Genomic DNA, 19,217 nt, shown 5'->3' with positions numbered 1-19,217 from the left:
TTCAAAGTTGACAGCTTTAAGACTTGTGGACTTCAACCTGGCCTGTTAATTTTATCTCATTTTTTAAATGTATTGTCCTATAAATTGGGTTTGTTTTTTGGATATGTATTTAATTTCTTTTTAACTTTCGGGATGTGTGTTTTTTAATGTTGTACGCCGCCCTGAGTCCTTTGGGAGAAGGGCGGCATATAAATCCAATAAAACAAACTCCCAGAATTCCTCCTCTGATGATGTGTGGACAGGCGGGGGGAGGGAGCTGGAACCGGTTCTAAACGGCACAGTAGATTTGTGGAACCTCTTCTATAGAAGAGGTGAGGACTGGCAGGAACCCACCCCTGATCCTAAGGGACATATAGATATATAAACTTTGGTAACCTCTAAACTTATGAAAATAGTAAAAGACGCACCTCTTTTGAGAAAGCTTCTTAACCTAAACCTGTGATGTATGAAGGAGAGTAAAGTAGAAGACTCCAGTCAAAAGAAACGTGTTGGGAGGAATCAATATATGACTGTTAGGATATTAATTTCCTTAATCACAACTCTTATCAAATTTGTGCTTGCGCCTTGTTTGAAGTCTTTAGCTGCCGAGAGACCCTGGGAGGCTGGAGCACTCCAATAAAAGAAGCTGGAAAACTCATTCTTCATGTCTTGCATTGGCTTTGGTGCCAGACTGGGAGCCAACATACTGGCAAGATATACAGGTAGTCCTCAACTTAACAGCAGCTCATTTAGTGACTGTTCAAAGTTACGACGTCACTGGAAAAAGTGACTTGCGATTGCTTTTCAGAGTTACGACACATTGCAGCATCTGCATGGGATGCGGCTTCAGATGCTTGGCAATTGGCTCGTATTTATAACAGTTGCAGGGTCCTGGGCTCACCTTTTGTGACCTTTCGACGAGTGGAGTAGCTAGATTCATTTAACAACCAGGTCAATGACTTATCCACTGCAGGGATTCACTTAAGAACTGTGGCAAGAAAAGTCATAAAGTGGGACAAAACTCGCTGAACAAATGTTTCCCTTCACCACAGAAATGTTGAGCTCAACCTTGGTTGTAAACCGAGGAGTACTTGTACGCATTCCGCTGAATGGGGGGGGGGGCTCTACCGAATAGGCCTATCCTGTATGGATAGTCCTTGAGTTACAACCACAGTTGGGACTGGGGCTTAGGTTGCTAAGTAATGCAGTCATTGAGTTGCATCCAGTTTTGTGACCTTTTGTGGCACGTCATTAAGCGAGTCCAGCTTCCCGCATTGACTTTGCTTGTTGGTTGGTTGGAAACAGCAATCATGGGGACCCAGGATGCTGCAATTGTCAAATACCGTATTTTTCGGTGTATAAGACGCTCCAAAATATAAGACACATCTAGCTTTTGGGGAGGAAAATAAGGGGGAAAAAATTCTGCTTCTGCCTCCCAGCAATTTGCCTCCCTGCAACGAACAGTCTAGACAATATACATTGATGGTAGTGGAACATTTCAGACTAAACTTGTACAGATGCTGTTAAAATTGATGTGGCTTTCCTGAAGTCTAGTTATTCTCTGCTATTTATTATTATTATTATTATTTGTTGTATTTATAGACCGCCCCCTCTCCCCGAAGGGACTTTAAAAGAAGAGACCATAGCACTGGGTCTCTTCGGATCAAGCATTTATTTTAAAAAGCTTCTTCATTTTGTTAAGCTGTCTAGAACAATAATAAAGCAGTCTTTAAAAAATTAAGTCTAATATTTTGAACATTCTATAGGAATTTATAGTTATTACTTTCTTGCAGCAAACAGCCTGATTAGCAGAAGAAAAAAATCTGCTTCGCCTCCCAGCCTCAGCTTAAGCGCCTCCCAATGATCAGCTGTTTCAGGCTGCAGGGATTGCTATAGCCTATTGCAGCCTCCGCAAGCCCCATTTTCCCATTTGTAAATTGCTGGTAGGCAGAGGCCAAAGGGGGGGGGCGGGCGGTGAGTAGGTGGCTGGGGCTACATTCAATGTGTAAGACGCACCCAAATTTTCACCCTCTTTTAGGGTGGGAAAAAGGTGCGTCTTATACGCCGAAAAATACGGTGCATACTGGTTTGCCAAGTGCCCAAATTTTGATCCCATGACCACCACGAGGACCCAGCGACAGTCATAAGTGCGAGGACCGTTCGTCGCTTTTTTCATCACCATCGTAACTTAGAACGGTGGGTAAACACGTGGTAGCAAGTGAAGGACTACTTATACGGAAGAGTTTAATAAAAACACCCAAATGGATATCTGGGAACCGCAGCATCTGTCAGAGAATTTGTACAATTTTCTTTTTCTTTTGAAAAGGAAACGCTTTTCCGGGTCCTTATTTGTCCGGGGGAACAGCGACCGAGACACATTTCAGCAATTTTATTGAAATTTCACTGACCGAAAAACAATTGAGGCGGGTAGAAGCAGCCAAAGCCAAAGACTTTGCCCCAAACTGCACCCAGCAAATGTTGAAGACCTTATGACTGCGTAGAAAAACCAAGTCTCTTCTCTTGTCCGAGGGCAACGCGGAAGAAGCTTCCTCGCGTCTCGGGGACGGAGCGATGGGGGAGGAACCGCGGGAACTCCTGCTCACAGTCCAATGGTGTAGGAACGTCCCGTGGGGTTGTGGATGACCGAACACGTCGGGGAAACCACAGCCCACTCGTACCACACTTTCTTAGGGTTGCTGCAACGCCAGAAGGCCACTCGGATTTTCTCGCCCGCCTGCACGCTCATGGGTTGCTGGGGGGAGGGCGAAACAGGACACCATTAATAGGAACAGAATCATTCTGGGCCGAAGAAATATTAACTCCCCCCACAAAGTCAGTCCTGCCAGCGTGTTTCCGTACAGGAGTAAAGATATCGTTGGAACACAGATATGTTTAAATTATCTGCTGAACACCTAATTTTCAGTGCCGTCTAATGTCTATGTATATTTATCCGCATAGTATTATTATTTATTGCTCTTATTATCTTCTTTACTAGACCATTATTGGTGATATTATATTATTATTACGTGCTGGATACCTGTGCTCTACTACGGAACTATGTGATTGGGCTTGATAAATCGACATAGCTTGAAAATTAATGAGTAGTTCCAATCGCTCTCCTCTCCCTTTCTCTCCCTCAGGCGTGCCCCACAGAGGCCTCTCCTATCCTATCCCCTTCTCTCCCTCAATCTAACTCCTTAGCATCAGATCGTTTTTCAGGTGGGGAAGGGAGTAGAATGTCTAAACTCCCAGCCCGCAGGCTGGATGAGTCACGCGCTGGCCACGCCCAAGTGGCAGTTGGAACAGAATTCTTTTCAGGTGGGGAGGGGAAGTAGAACATCTAACTCGGTGATGGTGAATCTTTTTTTGGCTCGTGTGCCAAAAGCGGGGGGCAGCGCAGGGGGGGCGTGCGTGGGCATGCCACACCCGTAATGCTATGCACACAACCCCAGCAGGCATGCGTGCACAACCAGCCCTCCCCCATTTTTGGCATGCTTTTTTTGCCCTCCCCAGCCTCCAGAGGCTTTATAGGAGCCTCGGGAGGGCGTAAACAGCCCCCGCCCCGCCCCCCGGGAGGCCCTCTAGAGGCTTCAGGAGCTTCCCTGACGCCCCCCGAGTGAAAAGAAATGGCCCTACGGGCAAACTGGAAGTTTGGGAACAGATTTCTGATTTGCTTGTAGGGCCGATTTTAGCCCTATGGAGCCTTCAGGGGTCTTTAGGAGGCTTCCCTGAAGGCTCCGGAAGGCAAAAAATGACCTCAAAAGGCCAGCTGACCGGGCAACGCCTCGCGTGCCCTGACAAATGGCTCTGCATGCCAGCTGTGGCACGGGTGCCATAGGTTCGCATCACGGGTCTAACTCCTTAGCATCAGAGCATGTCAATATGAAATACTAATGATCTGATGGTCATTTTGAACAATCTGTTCTTACTGAGTCCCTGGAAGCCAAGAGGAACATAAGGGCCAAATTTCAAGTTTGTAATCTTGACGGTTCTGGAGATTTCATGATGATGCGCGAGTGGTATTTCGCTTTTATATAGAGAGAGATTAACACCTCTTATTCATTAAACATGAAACTCAAAGTCAACTGAACGTTTAAAAATGTATCACAAATAATGACTGGCGCTGATGTTTGATACGGATTGCTGCCAGCATTATCTCTTTTATTCATTAAACATGAAACTCAAGTCAACTGGACATTCAACAATGCATCACAAGTATCATTGGCTGGCGTTGATGGTTGATACGGGTTGCTGCCAGCGTCCTAGGTATCAACCAAGTACCTTCTTAAAATATAAGATGTTCTGAGTAGCGCGGTTTTTAGCAGTTCCGCTGGAGTTATTGCAGGACGCTGCAATTTCTTGATGTGTTTTGTAAAATTCTTGGACATGGTGCCTAGTGCCTAGTGCCCCCGATTATTATTGTTATTATCTCTTTTATTCATTAACTCAGTCAACTGAACAATCCTCAAATACTTCCATGTTCTCACGGAGGGAAGTTTTGGTTTTTAAACCAAGATTTACTGTTAGGGATGTAACCCTAGGCTTGGCTTGACAATGTATATAAGCTATTATTACTTTACTGTTACTTTAAATGCTTAAGAGATGTAATTGGTTTGTTATCTCAAGCAGCCATAAGAGGGAGCCAGAATGGCTGTTAGATCTCTCTGTTTTGTTAGACATTGATCGGTGTATTTTGAGGTATTGTGGTTTGCTACTGTTTAACTATACTTTGTGTGTTAGACTGACTATTTTGATAACTGAATTACTGAACCGTGTATGACTTGGACTGTTAACCGGACTCTGAATACTTCTATATTTCTACATAGTAAACTACTATATTTTTATACTATTCAGTGTCTCTGTATGCTGGTTTGTGCGTGTTATTCCATATCACTCTCATTACGCTTCTCTGCATACTCGCTCTTCTAACGGGGAGCTTAATTACTTAACACTTACCTTAATGGGGAAAAAAATAGGAAACCACGAAAACATGCCAGGTGAATGAGTCTCAGGCCGAATACCTATAAAGATGAACGAGGAAGGGGGTTGGGGGGGGGAGAAAGAGAATTATTATTATCATTATTGTATTCAGCAGCATCATGGCAAACTATAATGAGGGGTTTAAAAGAAGAGCTTTTTCTCCCATGGGCCCCTTTGGTATATTTTCCAGCTGCTCCCAAGTTCTTGGCCTTCCGGATAAGCTTTGACAATTGCGACCCTAACAGAAACGAATAAGGCAGGTAGTGGTTGGTGCAGTGTCAGAGAAGGCACATAAACACACACACACCCCACATTTTTTTTTGTTTAATAACCCCCATCATCCCTTGCGGGGTGGAGTCGGGGCAACTGAATGGAGCTAAGTGTTTACTGGCTGGATGCCGTACTTGTCGCCAAAGCGGAGTTTTGTTCAGCAGATCCATATTCTCAACGTGCCCAGAGAGAGAGAAATATCTCCCTCTACCTAGGATCCAATTCACAGCCTCCTGATTTTCAGGCGAGAGCTCTACCTCTAGGCCACCGTAACCCGAACCCGAACCGTACCACGTGGTTTTTAGCCTGCATTGAATCCCTCTTAATTTTAATCGTTTTATGTTTCTGCTTTTATTACACCGTAAACCACCAAGAGTCACTTTTAGGCGTCTAAATTTAATAAATCACGAAGGGGAAGGGCACACTCCGAGGCTTCCCTCCACGTACTGAGTGTGATGTCCCCGTAGAGGGTGGTCTCAAAGTAACCGGCGAAGCCGTGAAGCACCGTATTCACGTCCACCTGGAATTCCAGCGTTTGGTAACGGTTGTTGTCCTTGAGAGGATCTGAGGGAGAGGAAAGACAAAAACCAAAGATAAGAGCCCCGAAGCATGAAAGAAAACAAGGATAAAAATATTCACGTTGGACAGCCGTCGGTCTGAAGCGGCGTTGGGGTTTCCTGCCTATGCAGGGGGTTGGACTAGAAGACCTCCAAGGTCCCTTCCAACTCTGTGATTCTAGATCCAAGCCCCAAATCCGGCTGTTTTGAACAGAGTGGGAGACGGCTTGCTGTGGGTTTTGCAGAAGTGTTCTGACTGACCCAGGCTTCCTTAGAAAGCGTGAAGCAGAGTCTTGGTCCCGACAAAATCTCTCTTATTTACAGGTCAATTCCTTTCATTCACAGTCAGCAAGTAAACAGCCTTTCAAAGGAATGTTTATCCACATGCACCTTATCTCGCTCGGAGAGCTGCCAAATCACGAGTTTCCCCAAAACGTGGCAAAGTCACACACAGAACTTTCCACACTCGAACCGACCGAAGGAACGAATTGTTTCCTGCAAAAGCCCACTCCCCGTTTGCTCCTCTTTTGTTTCCTCGGGGAGGGGCCAATCACCTCCAAGGTCTGGCTTTCCCCTTAAGTCGACCCTGCTTTCTTAGTTGTTCTTGCCTTCTCGCAGCTGTACGCATGCGCACACGGGGAACAGGCTCCAGCTGTTCCTCTGCCTCACTGCTGTCTAATTCCCTCCTTGCCTCCAACAGAGAGCCCTCGCCGGAGCTTTCCTCAGCCCCCAGGACTGGCCCATGTTCCTCCCCAACCTTTTCATTGTTCCGAGGCTGCCGGCAGGCCACAGTAAGTACAAATTTTTATGAAAAAAAAAAGAGAGGCAGATAAGATGTCTCATCTGGACAACTAACAATGTAGTTTCGCTTCCTTTCCGTATCATCAAGCGGGGTCTTTTGCTCTCCGAAATGTGTTCCTACCTGGATTGGGGTGTTTGAAGGAGAAGCAGGCTTTCGGAGGCGCTAGCTGGTGGAAGTTGTGAAGACGGACAACGTAGGGCATTTCGAATTGAGCCTGGGAGGGGAGAAAAAAAACACCACCACCAAAATAAAACAGAATAAAATTAGATTTAAAAAGGCCACGTTTGATCCCTGGTGCTCTCTGAGCGTGGCTGTTTTTTTGTTTTTTTGCAGATGTTTCACGACCCGTCTAGGGAACATCGTCAGTGCTATTCCCAATTATTTTTTTTTAAAGAAAAATCCCCATGTCTCTTTCTCTCCGAGAATCAAAAGTTCGATTACAGGTCCGTAATTTAAAAAAAACACGAGATCCTTCATTGTTTTAAGCCCGTGATAGCAAACCTATGGCCCATGTGCCGCGGGTGGCAAGCAGAGACCTCTCAGCGGGCATGCAAGCTGTCGCCCCCAGCTTAGCTCCACCTCCTATGCGCCCGCCTCCCACCGGCCAGCTGGTTTTCAGGTCTCTATACTGTGCATGCGTGGGGGTGGGGGGAGGCAGGGCGCATGTGGGAGATGTGCAGACATGCATGGGGGCAGATCACACATGCAAGGGCGCACTTGCATGCACGGGGGGCAGGAAGCATGGGGGAGTCATGCAGTTTTGGCATGCGACGAGAAAAAGGTTAGCCATCCCTGTTTGAAGCAAACATTGTTTTAACTCAAATAACTTGATTCTTTCTATATATATACATAGTATTTGACATTAAATAATTGTTGTCATTTGAACCTGATCCACATTTCCGTACTTGTCTTTTTGTTGTTGCCGGGAAAAGCTCTTTTTTCTTTTTTCTTTTTTTCCCCCCAAGAGATCCAAGAGTTCTACTTTTTTCCTCTGCTCATTTCTTTTCTTTTCTTTTTCTTTTTGTTTTGCAAAGAAAACTTTTTTAGGAGGGCGGAGAGAACACAGGAGACCTCACCTCCGGATCACGATCCTTCTCACGACAGGCCCGGACTTCGTTGTAGAGCTTGGAGGACGAGATGGGACCCAAGAAGGAGGTGTAGTGGTGGGGGATGCTCACCCCTCCCTCTGTGCAAGAGGACAAATCAAAGGAACATCCGTCACTCCCAATTATTAGCGGGACTTTGAACCTGTCTATTCGGCTCCCCAACAGGTCAGGCCCTCCGTCAGCCTGAATCTGAGGACGACGAGGACGAGCTGGGACCAACGGAGGTCGAGCGGGGGGGGGGGGGGGGGGGGGGGGCTCGTTGGCTTCGGAGGAACATGGAGAGAAGCAGGCCGAGACAGCCCCAGGTCTCTCTGGCTTCAGACCGCTTGGCAGCAGGGAGGAACAGGGTAGGATGACCGAGAGAGGGCAAGCAGCGGACGTGAGGAGCAACGGAAAGGTGATGAGCAAGGACTGCCCGCTCCTGATCCCCGAGCACGGAGAGTGGAGAGAAGTCGGGAACTGAAGATAACAAATCCAATCAAAATAAAGTAACATTGGGCATGATTCCCTTAACAACTGCCTTGCTCAGCAGTGGAAATTCGGCCCCCAACTGTGGGCGGAGGATTACCCTGTATACAAATATTCTAAAAAATTTTGAATACAACCGTCATTTTTCAGAGGTTTTGTCCCTTATTACTCGCCTTTCAGGCAATGTTCCGCCCCATCCAGACATTCTGGGGACAGCTCATTGTCGGCGAAGGAGCCCAGCAGTTCCGACACCATCAGATCCGCTTTCTCGGGGGCCTCCCACTCGCGCATGTCACTGGAGACGACCGTCACCTGGGATCCCCATTCCTCGTACTGCCAGCTCTCCAGCCTGAAAAGAAGAGGAGGGAGAGTTAGACCTGGAAGCCATCTTTCACATTGGGGCCTTCAGGCCTGCCACAATTTCGACTGTGGGAAAATGGGAGGAGGGATTATACGGAGTATGGGTGAGAGGTACTCAAAATAACATTCCTTTCCCAGAGAGTCAAGGACATCTTGCCCTGCAGCTGCGATGGTGTGACTGGGAGGCATCTCCAGTTTTGGATGGTGCCTGATTGGACCGTGTGAGGGACCTGTGGTTGCTGGGCAGGGACTTGAACTTTCATTTGGGTGGGGAAAACCTGGAAACTTTCAGATTCGGGTTTTCCCCAGATGTGCCAATATGACTCTCCGGTGGAAAACTGCCCCGCATAGCGGACTAATATTAAATATGATCAAATATTAAAAATATCTTCCATCTTGGGGACCTTCAGATATGTGGACTTCAACTCCCAGAATCCCCCAGCCAGCTTTGCTCCTGTTTTGCCCATAACAACAACCCAGTGAGGTGGGTGGGTTACATTGAGAAAGAGTGATTGGTCAAAAGTCACCAGCTAGCTTTCCTACCTAAGGTGGGACTAGAACTCCCAATCTCTCGGCGTTTGGCCCCAAAGTCACCCAGTGTCTTTCCTGCCTACGGTGAGACTAGAACTCCCAGTTTCCTGGTGATTGGCCCCAAATAACCCAGCAGCTTTACTGCCTAAGGTGGAACTAGAACTCCCGGTCTCCTGGTGATTGACTCAAAATCACCCAGCAGATTTCCTGCCTAAGGTGGGACTAGAACGCCCAGTTTTCTGGTGATTGCCCCCAAATAACCCAGCAGCTTTCCTGCCTAAGGTGGGACTAGAACTCCCAGTCTCCTGGTGATTGCCCCCAAATCACCCAGCAGCTTTCCTGCCTAAGGCAGGACTAGAACTCCTAGTCTCCTGGTAATTGGCCCCAAATCATCCAGTGACTTTCCTGCCAAAGGCGGGACTAGAACTCCCAGTCTCCTGGAAATTGGCCCCAAATAACCCAGCAGCTTTACTGCCTAAGGTGGGACTACAACTCCTAGTCTCCTGGTAATTGGCCCGAAATCACCCAGTGGCCTTCTTGCCTAAGGCAAGATTAGAACTGCCAGTCTCCTGGAAATTGGTCCCAAATAGCCCAGCAGCTTTCCTGCCTAAGGTGGGACTAGAACTCCCAGTTTCCTGGTAATTGGCCCAAAATCACCCAGTGGCTTTCCTGCCTAAGGCAAGATTAGAACTCCCAGTCTCCTGGAAATTGGTCCCAAATAACCCAGCAGCTTTCCTACCTAAGGTGGGACTAGAACTCCCAGTTTCCTGGTAATTGGCCCCAAATCACCCAGCAGCTTTCCTACCTAAGGTGGGACTAGAACTCCCAGTTTCCTGGTAATTGGCCCCAAATCACCCAGTGGCTTTCCTGCCTAAAGCGGGACTAGAACTCCCAGTCTCCTGGTAATTGGCCCAAAGTCACCTAGCTAGCATTTGTGACTAAGGTGGGACCAGAACTCCCAGTCTCCTGGCTCCTAGCATGGTGCTTTCACCACTAAACCGATCTGGCTCTCCCCAAAACAATTCTTCAACGCACAATGACATCCGTAGGGTGATTCCTCCTCCCCGAACCCCAGCCGTCCATGGGGGGCGGAGCTCCATACCAAGGACGAGTCCCCAGCACGTGAGAACCAACTTACGTCACTACGGCGTTGGGGTTCTTCTCCACCGCGTAAATCTTGATGCGCCGCTTGGCCTGGCAGGCCGCTCGGAGGGAGGCGTTGACAAGAGGACCCCGGCCAGCCCCCAACACCATCACCACTCTGCAGGTTGTGTTTTTTTGGGGGGGGGGAAACAAAAGAGGAGAAGTGAAGAACGCAACCCAGAGACAACAAAAGCATTCAGAGCCATTGTTTATCATTCTCGGTGGCGCAGTGGTTAGAGCGCCGTGCTACATGGCCGCTTCTGCTGGCGATCGACTGCCTACAATTTGCCAGTTCAAATACCAGCAGGCTGATGGTTGACTCAGCCTTCCCTCCGTCCGAGGTGGGTAAAATGAGGCCCCAGATTGTTGGGGGCAATAGGCTGACCCTGTAAGACCGCTTAGAGAGGGGCTGTGAAATAAAGCGGTATATACCATATTGTCCGGAGTATAAGACGCACCTTTTTTCCTCAAAAAAGAGGCTGAAAATCTGGGGGCGTCTTATACACCGAATACAGCATTTTTTTGCCTCCCGAAGCCCCCCCCCTTCACCAAAATGGCCGTGTATACCCTTATGGAGGCTTTCAGAGCGCTCCTGGGGACTGGGGAGGGCAGAAATGAACAAAAAAACAGGCCGTTTTTTGCCCCCCCAAGCAGCACTCTATAAGCCTCCATAAGGCTATGCATGCAATTTTTTTGACAAAAAAGTTTTTGCAAAAAGCGGGCCGTTTTTTGCTAGTTTTTGCCCCCCCCCCAGGAGCACTCTGCAACCCCCCACCCCCCACCCCCAGGCTAGTCATGCCTTTTTTTGAAGAAAAAAAAACGGGCCCATTTTCGTGAAAAACAGGGCATTTTGGGGAGGTTTGCAGAGTGTCAAAACCTTTTTTTTCCTTTTGGAAAGCTCTTTAACTGGTTGACGAGAATTACATTGATCAAGTGCTTTGCCAGCAGAAACACCTCCCTCCCTCCCGTATTTCTCTCTCTCTCTATTTCTCTCTCTCTATCCCTCTATCTATTTACCTACCTATTTATACACTCCCTCTTCCCCCCTACCTACTGTATTTCTCTCTCTCTATTTCTCTCTCTATATATCCCTCTATCTATCTATCTATCTATCTATCTATCTATCTATCTATCTATCTATCTATCTATCTATCTATCATCTATCTACCTACCTACCTACCTACCTACCTCTATCCATATCTGTCTGTCTGTCTGTCTGTCTGTCTACCTACCTCTATCCGTATCTATCTATCTATCTATCTATCTATCTATCTATCTATCTATCTATCTATCTATCTATCTATCTATCATCTATCTATCTATCTACCTACCTACCTACCTACCTACCTACCTACCTACCTACCTACCTACCTCTATCCATATCTGTCTGTCTATCTGTCTGTCTACCTACCTCTATCCGTATCTATCTATCTATCTATCTATCTATCTATCTATCTATCTATCTATCTATCTATCATCTATCTATCTACCTACCTACCTACCTACCTACCTACCTACCTATATACTCCCTCTTCCCCTACCTACTGTATTTCTCTCTCTCTATTTCTCTCTCTATTTCTCTCTCTATATATCCCTCTATCTATCTATCTATCTATCTATCTATCTATCTATCTATCTATCTATCTATCTATCTATCTATCTATCTACCTACCTACCTACCTACCTACCTACCTACCTATACACTCCCTCTTCCCCTACCTACTGTATTTCTCTCTCTCTATTTCTCTCTCTCTCTATCCCTTTATCTATCTATCTATCTATCTATCTATCTATCTATCTATCTATCTCTCTACCTACCTACCTACCTACCTACCTACCTATACACTCCCTCTTCCCCCTACCTACTGTATTTCTCTCTCTCTATTTCTCTCTCTCTCTATCCCTTTATCTATCTATCTATCTATCTATCTATCTATCTATCTATCTATCATCTATCTATCTATCTATCTATCTATCTATCTATCTATCTATCTATCTATCTACCTACCTACCTACCTATACACTCCCTCTCCCCCTACCTACTGTATTTCTCTCTCTCTATTTCTCTCTCTATCCCTCTATCTATCTACCTACCTACCTAACTACTCTCTCCCTCTCCCTATCTACCTACTGTATTTCCCTCTTTCTCTCCCTCTATCTACCTACCCTTTAAAAAAAAATGTGCCTCTTCAAAACCTCGGAGCATCTTATACTCCGATGCATCTTATACTCCGAAAAATACGGTAAGTCTAAGTGCTATTACCTTAATTAAGGTAAAGGTTCCCCTCGCACATATGTGCCAGTCGTTCCTGACTCTAGGGGGCGGTGCTCATCTCCGTTTCAAAGCCAAAGAGCCAGCGCTGTCCGAAGACGTCTCCGTGGTCATGTGGCTGGCGTGACTCAATGCCGAAGGGGCACGGAACGCTGTTTCCCCTCCCACCAAAGGTGGTTCCTATTTTTCAACTTGCATTTCTTACGTGCTTTCGAACTGCTAGGTTGGCAGAAGCTGGGACAAGTCACGGGAGCTCACTCCGTTACACGGCACTAGGGATTCGAACGGCCAACCTTCTGATCGACAAGCTCAGTGTCTTAGCCGCTGAGCCTTTTATTGCTATAATTAGCGCCTGGCTAAGCTGGGGCCTGCTGGGAGGAATCCAGATTTTTAAAAAAACACCCGTAGAACCCAGCTGGAGAGCGCTCTATTGTCGCGCCTCCAGAAAGTGTGTCTCCGCTCACAATCAAAGAAAGCCCGCCCACCAGCCGTGCGACAAGCACCGACAGCCGAACGAGGGGCTGGTTTCACATCATGCAAAGGACCCTTTTGTTCTGACTTCCTAAGAGCATGAAGCAAACTCCTGGTCCCGATAAAAAACCCCTTTTATTCATTGACTGTGAATTCTGCTCATTTATATCCAGCAAAGTCTTTCGAGGGAGGATTTACGGTCACAGACCTTAGCTGGCTTGGAGAGCTGCCAGGCCGATCTCTGCAAAACTTGACCAGGAGTCTCGGAGAGTCACGAACCAATGAAGGGAACTAATGGACTCCTGCAAACTCCACTCCCCTGGCGCTCCTCTTTTATTTCCTCTGGGAGGGGCCATTCATCGTCCACCTGCGGCCTTACTCCCAAGTCGACCCCTGTTCTTTATCTATTCCCTTCGTCTGGCAACTCTGCGCATGATCACACTGGGAACAGTCTCCAGCTGTTCTTCTGCCTTACTGATGTCCGATTCCGAAGGCAGCTGATAACTGTCAGACGGCCTTGACCCACTGTCTGCCTCCGACACAGAGCCCTCATCAGAGCCTTCCCCAGCCTCCAGGACTGGCCCAGGTTCCTCCCCAACCCTCCTCACTCTCCGAATCTGCTGCCAGCTCCACTGGCGGGCCAGAACACTAGGGGAAAGCCAGGTTCACTTAACGAGGGCAGGATTCACTTAACAACCATAGCTCCCTCTTTTATTTCCTCTGGGAGGGGCCATTCATTGTCCACCTGCGGCCTTACTCCCAAGTCAATCCCTGTTCCTTAGCTGCTCCCTTCGTCTGGCCACTCTGCGCATGCGCACACTGGGAACAGGCTCCAGCTGTTCTTCTGCCTCACTGATGTCCGATTCCGAAGGCAGCTGATAACTGTCGGACGGCCTTGACCCACTGTCTGCCTCCGACACAGAGCCCTCATCAGAGCCTTCCCCAGCCTCCAGGACTGGCCCAGGTTCCTCCCCAACCCTCCTCACTCTCCGAATCTGCTGCCAGCTCCACTGGCGGGCCAGAACACTAGGGGAAAGCCAGGTTCACTTAACGAGGGCAGGATTCACTTAACAACCATAGCTCCCTCTTTTATTTCCTCTGGGAGGGGCCATTCATTGTCCACCTGCGGCCTTACTCCCAAGTCAATCCCTGTTCCTTAGCTGCTCCCTTCGTCTGGCCACTCTGCGCATGCGCACACTGGGAACAGGCTCCAGCTGTTCTTCTGCCTCACTGATGTCCGATTCCGAAGGCAGCTGATAACTGTTGGACGGCCTTGACCCCCTCTCTGCCTCCAACACAGAGCCCTCATCAGAGCCTTCCCCAGACTCCAGGCCTGGCCCATGTTCCTCCCCAACCTCCTCACTGTCCGAATCTGCTGCCAGCTCCACTGGCGGGCCAGAACACTGGGGGAAAGCCAGATTCACTTAACGAGGGCAGGATTCACTTAACAACCATAGCCATTCACTTAACAACAGTGGCCAAAACAGGTTGTAAAATGGAGCAGGGCCCACTGAGCTACTGCCTGGCTTGGCAGCCGAGATTTTTGGACTTTCCAATGTGGTGGGTAAGTCAAGAACTTCCTGTATTCCTTGATATTGTTGAATGAAAAGGAACCTAGGATGATTGACAGGTACCCTTACATCCCTGATACGGGTTGCCCCTCCCCAGTGGGTCCATCGTAACTTCCAACCGCTTCTAAGCAACCAGTCGCAAGTCGAAGACGGTGAGTCTGCTGTAACTTCGAGCAGTTTCTAAGCAACCACCTGCCAGTCAACTCCTTGACTTTACGACTGGTTGTTTAGCAAGCGGTCAAAGTTACGACGGGCCTACCAGAGGGGGGGGGGTGCTTGCATTTGCAGATCTGAAGGTTGTCTCCCGCAGTCAGGTGACTACAACGCGGTTGCTTGGCAACCGGCCCCGACTTTACCGCCATTTGCTGGGGGTCACATGGCCACACATGAACACGGTTTGATAAAATCACGGTTTTCAGCAAAAGCGGCCCACAGCAAACCACTGGTTCAAAGGACCACAGTGGCATTGGCTTAAATGACCGCGGGCTTGCTTAATGACCGCTGCAACAACCGTCGCAATGTACGACCGTGATGAGCAGGCTGTACGACAGTTGGAAGCCGAGGACTACCTGGTACAATGTTCCAGGGGGATTCCAAGAAGAAGGCGGATGGATCTTGCAACTTTTCTCAAACTGCGTCCAAGGATTGTGACACACCCAACCCAACCCAACCCAACCCACACACACACCGTCCACGTTGGGGTTCCTACTCACTGGACATTACTGTCTTTCTCCTCGTCGGGGACTCGGTCCAAGAGGCACTTGTAGATCGCCTGAACGGAGAGAAGCAACACGACAACTTAAGTTTTCTCCGTCTAAAGCAAGCGAAGGAAACCCAAGGATGCTTTTCTCCAGGAGGCCACAGGACTTCCCGTTTTTTTTCTTTGAATGGGTTTCGCTTCCCATCCAAGAAGCTTCTTCAGCTTCTGGGGAATGGAAGGATGTATCTTCCTTGCAGACAGCTGGTTATTTCCATCCTTTTTAGAGTTTTTGGATGAAACCAGGCCTAACAGCGGTCACTGTGAGACGGACCTTGGAGTCTTTAGTAGACAACCAGCTAAATATGAGCCAACAGTGTGAAGCGGCAGCCGAAAAAGCCAACGCAATCCTAAATTGCATTAACAGAGGTATACAATCAAGATCAAGTGAGGTACTAATACCAGTCTATAAAGCCTTAGGAAGGCCACACCTAGAGTACTGCATCCAGGTTTCGTCACCACACTATCAAAAAGAGGCTGAGACTCTAGAAAAAGTGCAGAGAAGAGCAACCAAGATGATGAGGGGACTGGAGACTAAAACATACGATGAACGGTTGCAGGAACTGGGTCTGTCTAGTTTAATAGAAAGAAGGACTAGGGGAGACATGATAGCATTGTTCCAATATCTCAGGGGTTGCCCCGGAGAGGAAGGGGTCAAGCTATTCTCCAAAGCACCTGACGGCCAGACAAGGAATAATGGATGGAAACTGATCAAGGAGAGAGATTCAACCTAGAAATAAGGAGATGTTTTCTGACAGTGAGACCAATCAACCGATGGAACAGAAGTTGCTTTCGGAAGTTGTGGGAGCTTCATCGCTTCAAGAAGAGATTGGACTGCCATTTGTCGGAAATGATGTAGGGTGTAGGGTCTCCTGCTCCTCCTCCTCCTACAAGGTCCCTTCCAACTCTGTTAATCTAATCTAATTTGCATCCTTTTGGAGAGTCGTTAAGGCCACCTGTTGTTATTCTGAGCCATGTGCCAGATCTGTACAATTGGGGAAACAAAACAACCACTTCATAACCGCATGGCACAACACAGAAGAAACAAGAGGGTCGTTGAGGCCACTTGGAGGGTCTTCTGCGTCCTCACGGAAACCTGAGTGGTGCAAATGGGTGTGGAGCCTTCTTGGAGCCACTGAAAAGGACCGTGTTGTAGACCAGAGTTAGATGAGGTTGTATCCCCCCACCCTCTGTTGAGAGAAGGCTGTTCAATTTGGACACAGATTGCCCTCTGTGACCTCTCTTTCAACCCAGCGGTCCCTCTCTGTCCAAAATGGGGACTTTGCTGTCTTCAAGAGAGCATCCTTTGTCTTTTAAATGCAGCTGGACTGCTGGATCTAGTCCTGATGGGTTTCTTCTGTGTTGGGCCATGCGGTGGTGAAGTGGATGTTTTGTTTCCCCAATGTGTAGATCAGAATAACAGGATAATAACAGGCGGCCTCAACGGCTCTCCAAAAAGGATGCAAATGACCAGCTGTCTGCAAGGAGGATAAATCCTTCCCTTCCCTACCATCCAATCAGAGCTGAAGAGGCTTCTTGGATGAGAAGCGAAATGTCTTCAAAAGAAAAAAGTCCAGTTGCCTCTTGAAAAAAGCATCTTTGGGGACTGGAGGACCGAGAATCTCTTTAGATATCAATGAAGAAAACTACCATCTCAAATGTTTCTTATACAGGTAATCCTCGACGTACGATCACAAAATTTATTTCCTGCAGCAAAACATTTGTAAAGACACCTGTTGCTTGTCCCTACAACAACCCTGTGAGGTGGGTTGGGTTGAGAGAATGGAAGAAGCCCAAAGTCACCCAGACGGCTTTTGTGTCTGACACAGGACTAGAACTCCCAGTCTCCTGGTGACCGGCCCAAAGTCACCCAGCTGGCGTTCATGCTTAAGGCGGGGACTGATACTCTTGTTTCCGAGTGATTGGCTCAAAGTCACCCAGCCGTGTTTCATGCCTAAGGCAGGACTAGAATTCAGTCGCCTGGTGATTGTGCCAAAGTCACCCAGCCGTGTTTCATGCCTAAGGCAGGACTAGAATTCAGTCGCCTGGTGATTGTGCCAAAGTCACCCAGCCGTGTTTCATGTCTAAGGCAGGACGAGAACTTTCTGTCTCCTGGTTACTGGCCCAAAATTACCCAGCCAGCTTTCATGTCTAAGGCAGGACTAGAATTCACAGTCACCTGGTGATTGGCCCAAAGTCACCCAGCCAGCTTTCATGCCTAAGGGGGGACTAGAACTCACCATCTCCTGGTGATTGGCCCAGTCACCCAGTAGTCACCCAGTAGTGTTCCATGCCTAAGGGGGGACTAGAATTCACCATCACCTGGTGATTGGCTCAAAGTCACCCAGCCAGCTTTCATGCCTAAGGCGGGACTAGAACTCACCGTCATCTGGTGATTGGCTCAAAGTCACCCAGCTGTGCTTCGTGTCTAAGGCGGGACTAGAATTCACTGCCTCCTGGTGATTGGCTCAAAGTCACGCAATGGGCTTTCATCTCCGTCAAAAGTCTCTGCTTTCTAGCTTGACGCCTTGACCACTAGATCAAACTGCCCTCGCTCTTTATCCCCAGATCCCGATCCTGTCTTCTGTCAACCATCACCCGCAGCTCCATTTCATGTTTCGTGCCCGTCTTATAGCCCTTTCGTTATTTCCGCAAATGCCCCTCCACCTCGGCCCCTGGGCCAACTGACCTGTTGGTACTGGGAGTATTTGATGGGATCCTTTTCGAAGACTTCGTAGGTCTGGGATTCCAGGTTGTCCATCAGGGGCTGTCGGAACGAAGAACCAAGGAGAAGAATTTGAATCTATACATGTTAAAAATGGCTCTGTGTGTGTTTGTGTGTGTGTGTGTTCCAGCATAACTCTGGAACGCCTCGAGCAATTTCAACCAAACTTGGTGCACAGATGACTTACACTCTGGAAACAAATACTGTGGAGCGATAAGGCACCCCTAACGCCCCTCGGGGTGTGATTTCTGTTAAGATACAGCCTGTTGTGCCTTCAAATGGCTTCTACTGTACTGCCTTCAAATGGCTTCAACTGTACTGCCTTCAAATGGCTTCTACTGTACAGCACAGGGGAGTTGCCGTGGCAACGGCCTCACATTAGTCCACAAGGAGAGCATCCTCTGGTAAGGTGGGGGGGGGAAATTCAATATTAGGAATCACGCTTCTGGGGGCACAGGGAAAACAATTTTAACTAATTTCATTGTCACCAAAATCCGGGCTCAGGGAGAAGTTGCTCTTGGCGTCGCCTCTTCAGGAATTGAGGCAACGTTCACGGAAGGAGGGAGGACAGCACATTCCGCACTTACGTTGCCGCCTGACTTCGCCATTCCTGTCTAACACAGGATTGGGACAAATAAATCAGGTCAGGTTTCTGAAAGATGCCCTAATTGATTCATGAGCCTCGAGCCAAGTTTCAAAAGAAATCTAGTCATTTGTTAGGAGCGCTATTTTGGCAAGACCTTATTGCAGTCAGATCTGAGCCTCATTTGAATTATAGCTGAACTTTACCCCTGTTCCTTCCCTCCCCTCAGTCTGTGTCATAAATCACATTTCCCAATGAGGTGCACCCCTCCCAAGCCTGCTGTAGTAATCTGAGATCCGACTCTAGCCGAAAGTATGCGTGGAATGCGCTCTCCCCCCCCCCTTTCCTCACCACAGCAACTTTATGAGTTGACAGCTGGGTTATCAGCTGGTCCACGATAAACCAGAGCAGTCAAGAGGCAAATGGCCAGAGCACAATAGGGGAAATTCAACTTCTCCAAGAGAAGAAGCAGGCAATCCCCATCAACATTTGAGATAATTGAGAATGCAGGCAGTTCTCCACTTACCACCATTCGGTTAGCAACCGTTCGAAGTTACGACGGCATTGAAAGAAGTAACTTATGACTGTTTTTACTCTTAGAACCATCGCAGCGTCCCCAGACACCTGGCAACCAACTCACAT

The 19,217-nt window shown here is 48.0% G+C and overlaps 1 protein-coding gene across 1 annotated transcript in view; it reads right to left on the bottom strand.

Annotated features, from left to right (window-relative positions):
* Positions 1–2,353: 2,353 nt before the first annotated feature.
* LOC309401953 (protein arginine N-methyltransferase 5) overlaps positions 2,354–19,217 on the bottom strand; it is a 37,898-nt gene continuing 21,034 nt past the window's right edge. The window contains exons 9-17 of the mRNA XM_081971340.1: positions 17,957–18,034; positions 15,224–15,282; positions 10,192–10,314; positions 8,336–8,511; positions 7,665–7,774; positions 6,709–6,802; positions 5,677–5,793; positions 4,936–5,000; positions 2,354–2,731 (exon numbers count right to left, since the gene is read on the bottom strand). Coding sequence (XP_081827466.1) covers positions 2,579–2,731; positions 4,936–5,000; positions 5,677–5,793; positions 6,709–6,802; positions 7,665–7,774; positions 8,336–8,511; positions 10,192–10,314; positions 15,224–15,282; positions 17,957–18,034 — 975 coding nt within the window. The 3' untranslated portion in view covers positions 2,354–2,578. The remainder of the gene's footprint in view (positions 2,732–4,935; positions 5,001–5,676; positions 5,794–6,708; positions 6,803–7,664; positions 7,775–8,335; positions 8,512–10,191; positions 10,315–15,223; positions 15,283–17,956; positions 18,035–19,217) is intronic.

The sequence above is a fragment of the Natrix helvetica genome (genome assembly GCF_964273705.1).
Source record: "Natrix helvetica genome assembly, chromosome: Z".
In the NCBI taxonomy this organism is placed as follows: domain Eukaryota; kingdom Metazoa; phylum Chordata; class Lepidosauria; order Squamata; family Natricidae; genus Natrix; species Natrix helvetica.
Note: the sequence above shows the minus strand (reverse complement) of the source record. Positions and strands in the feature narration are given on the sequence as shown.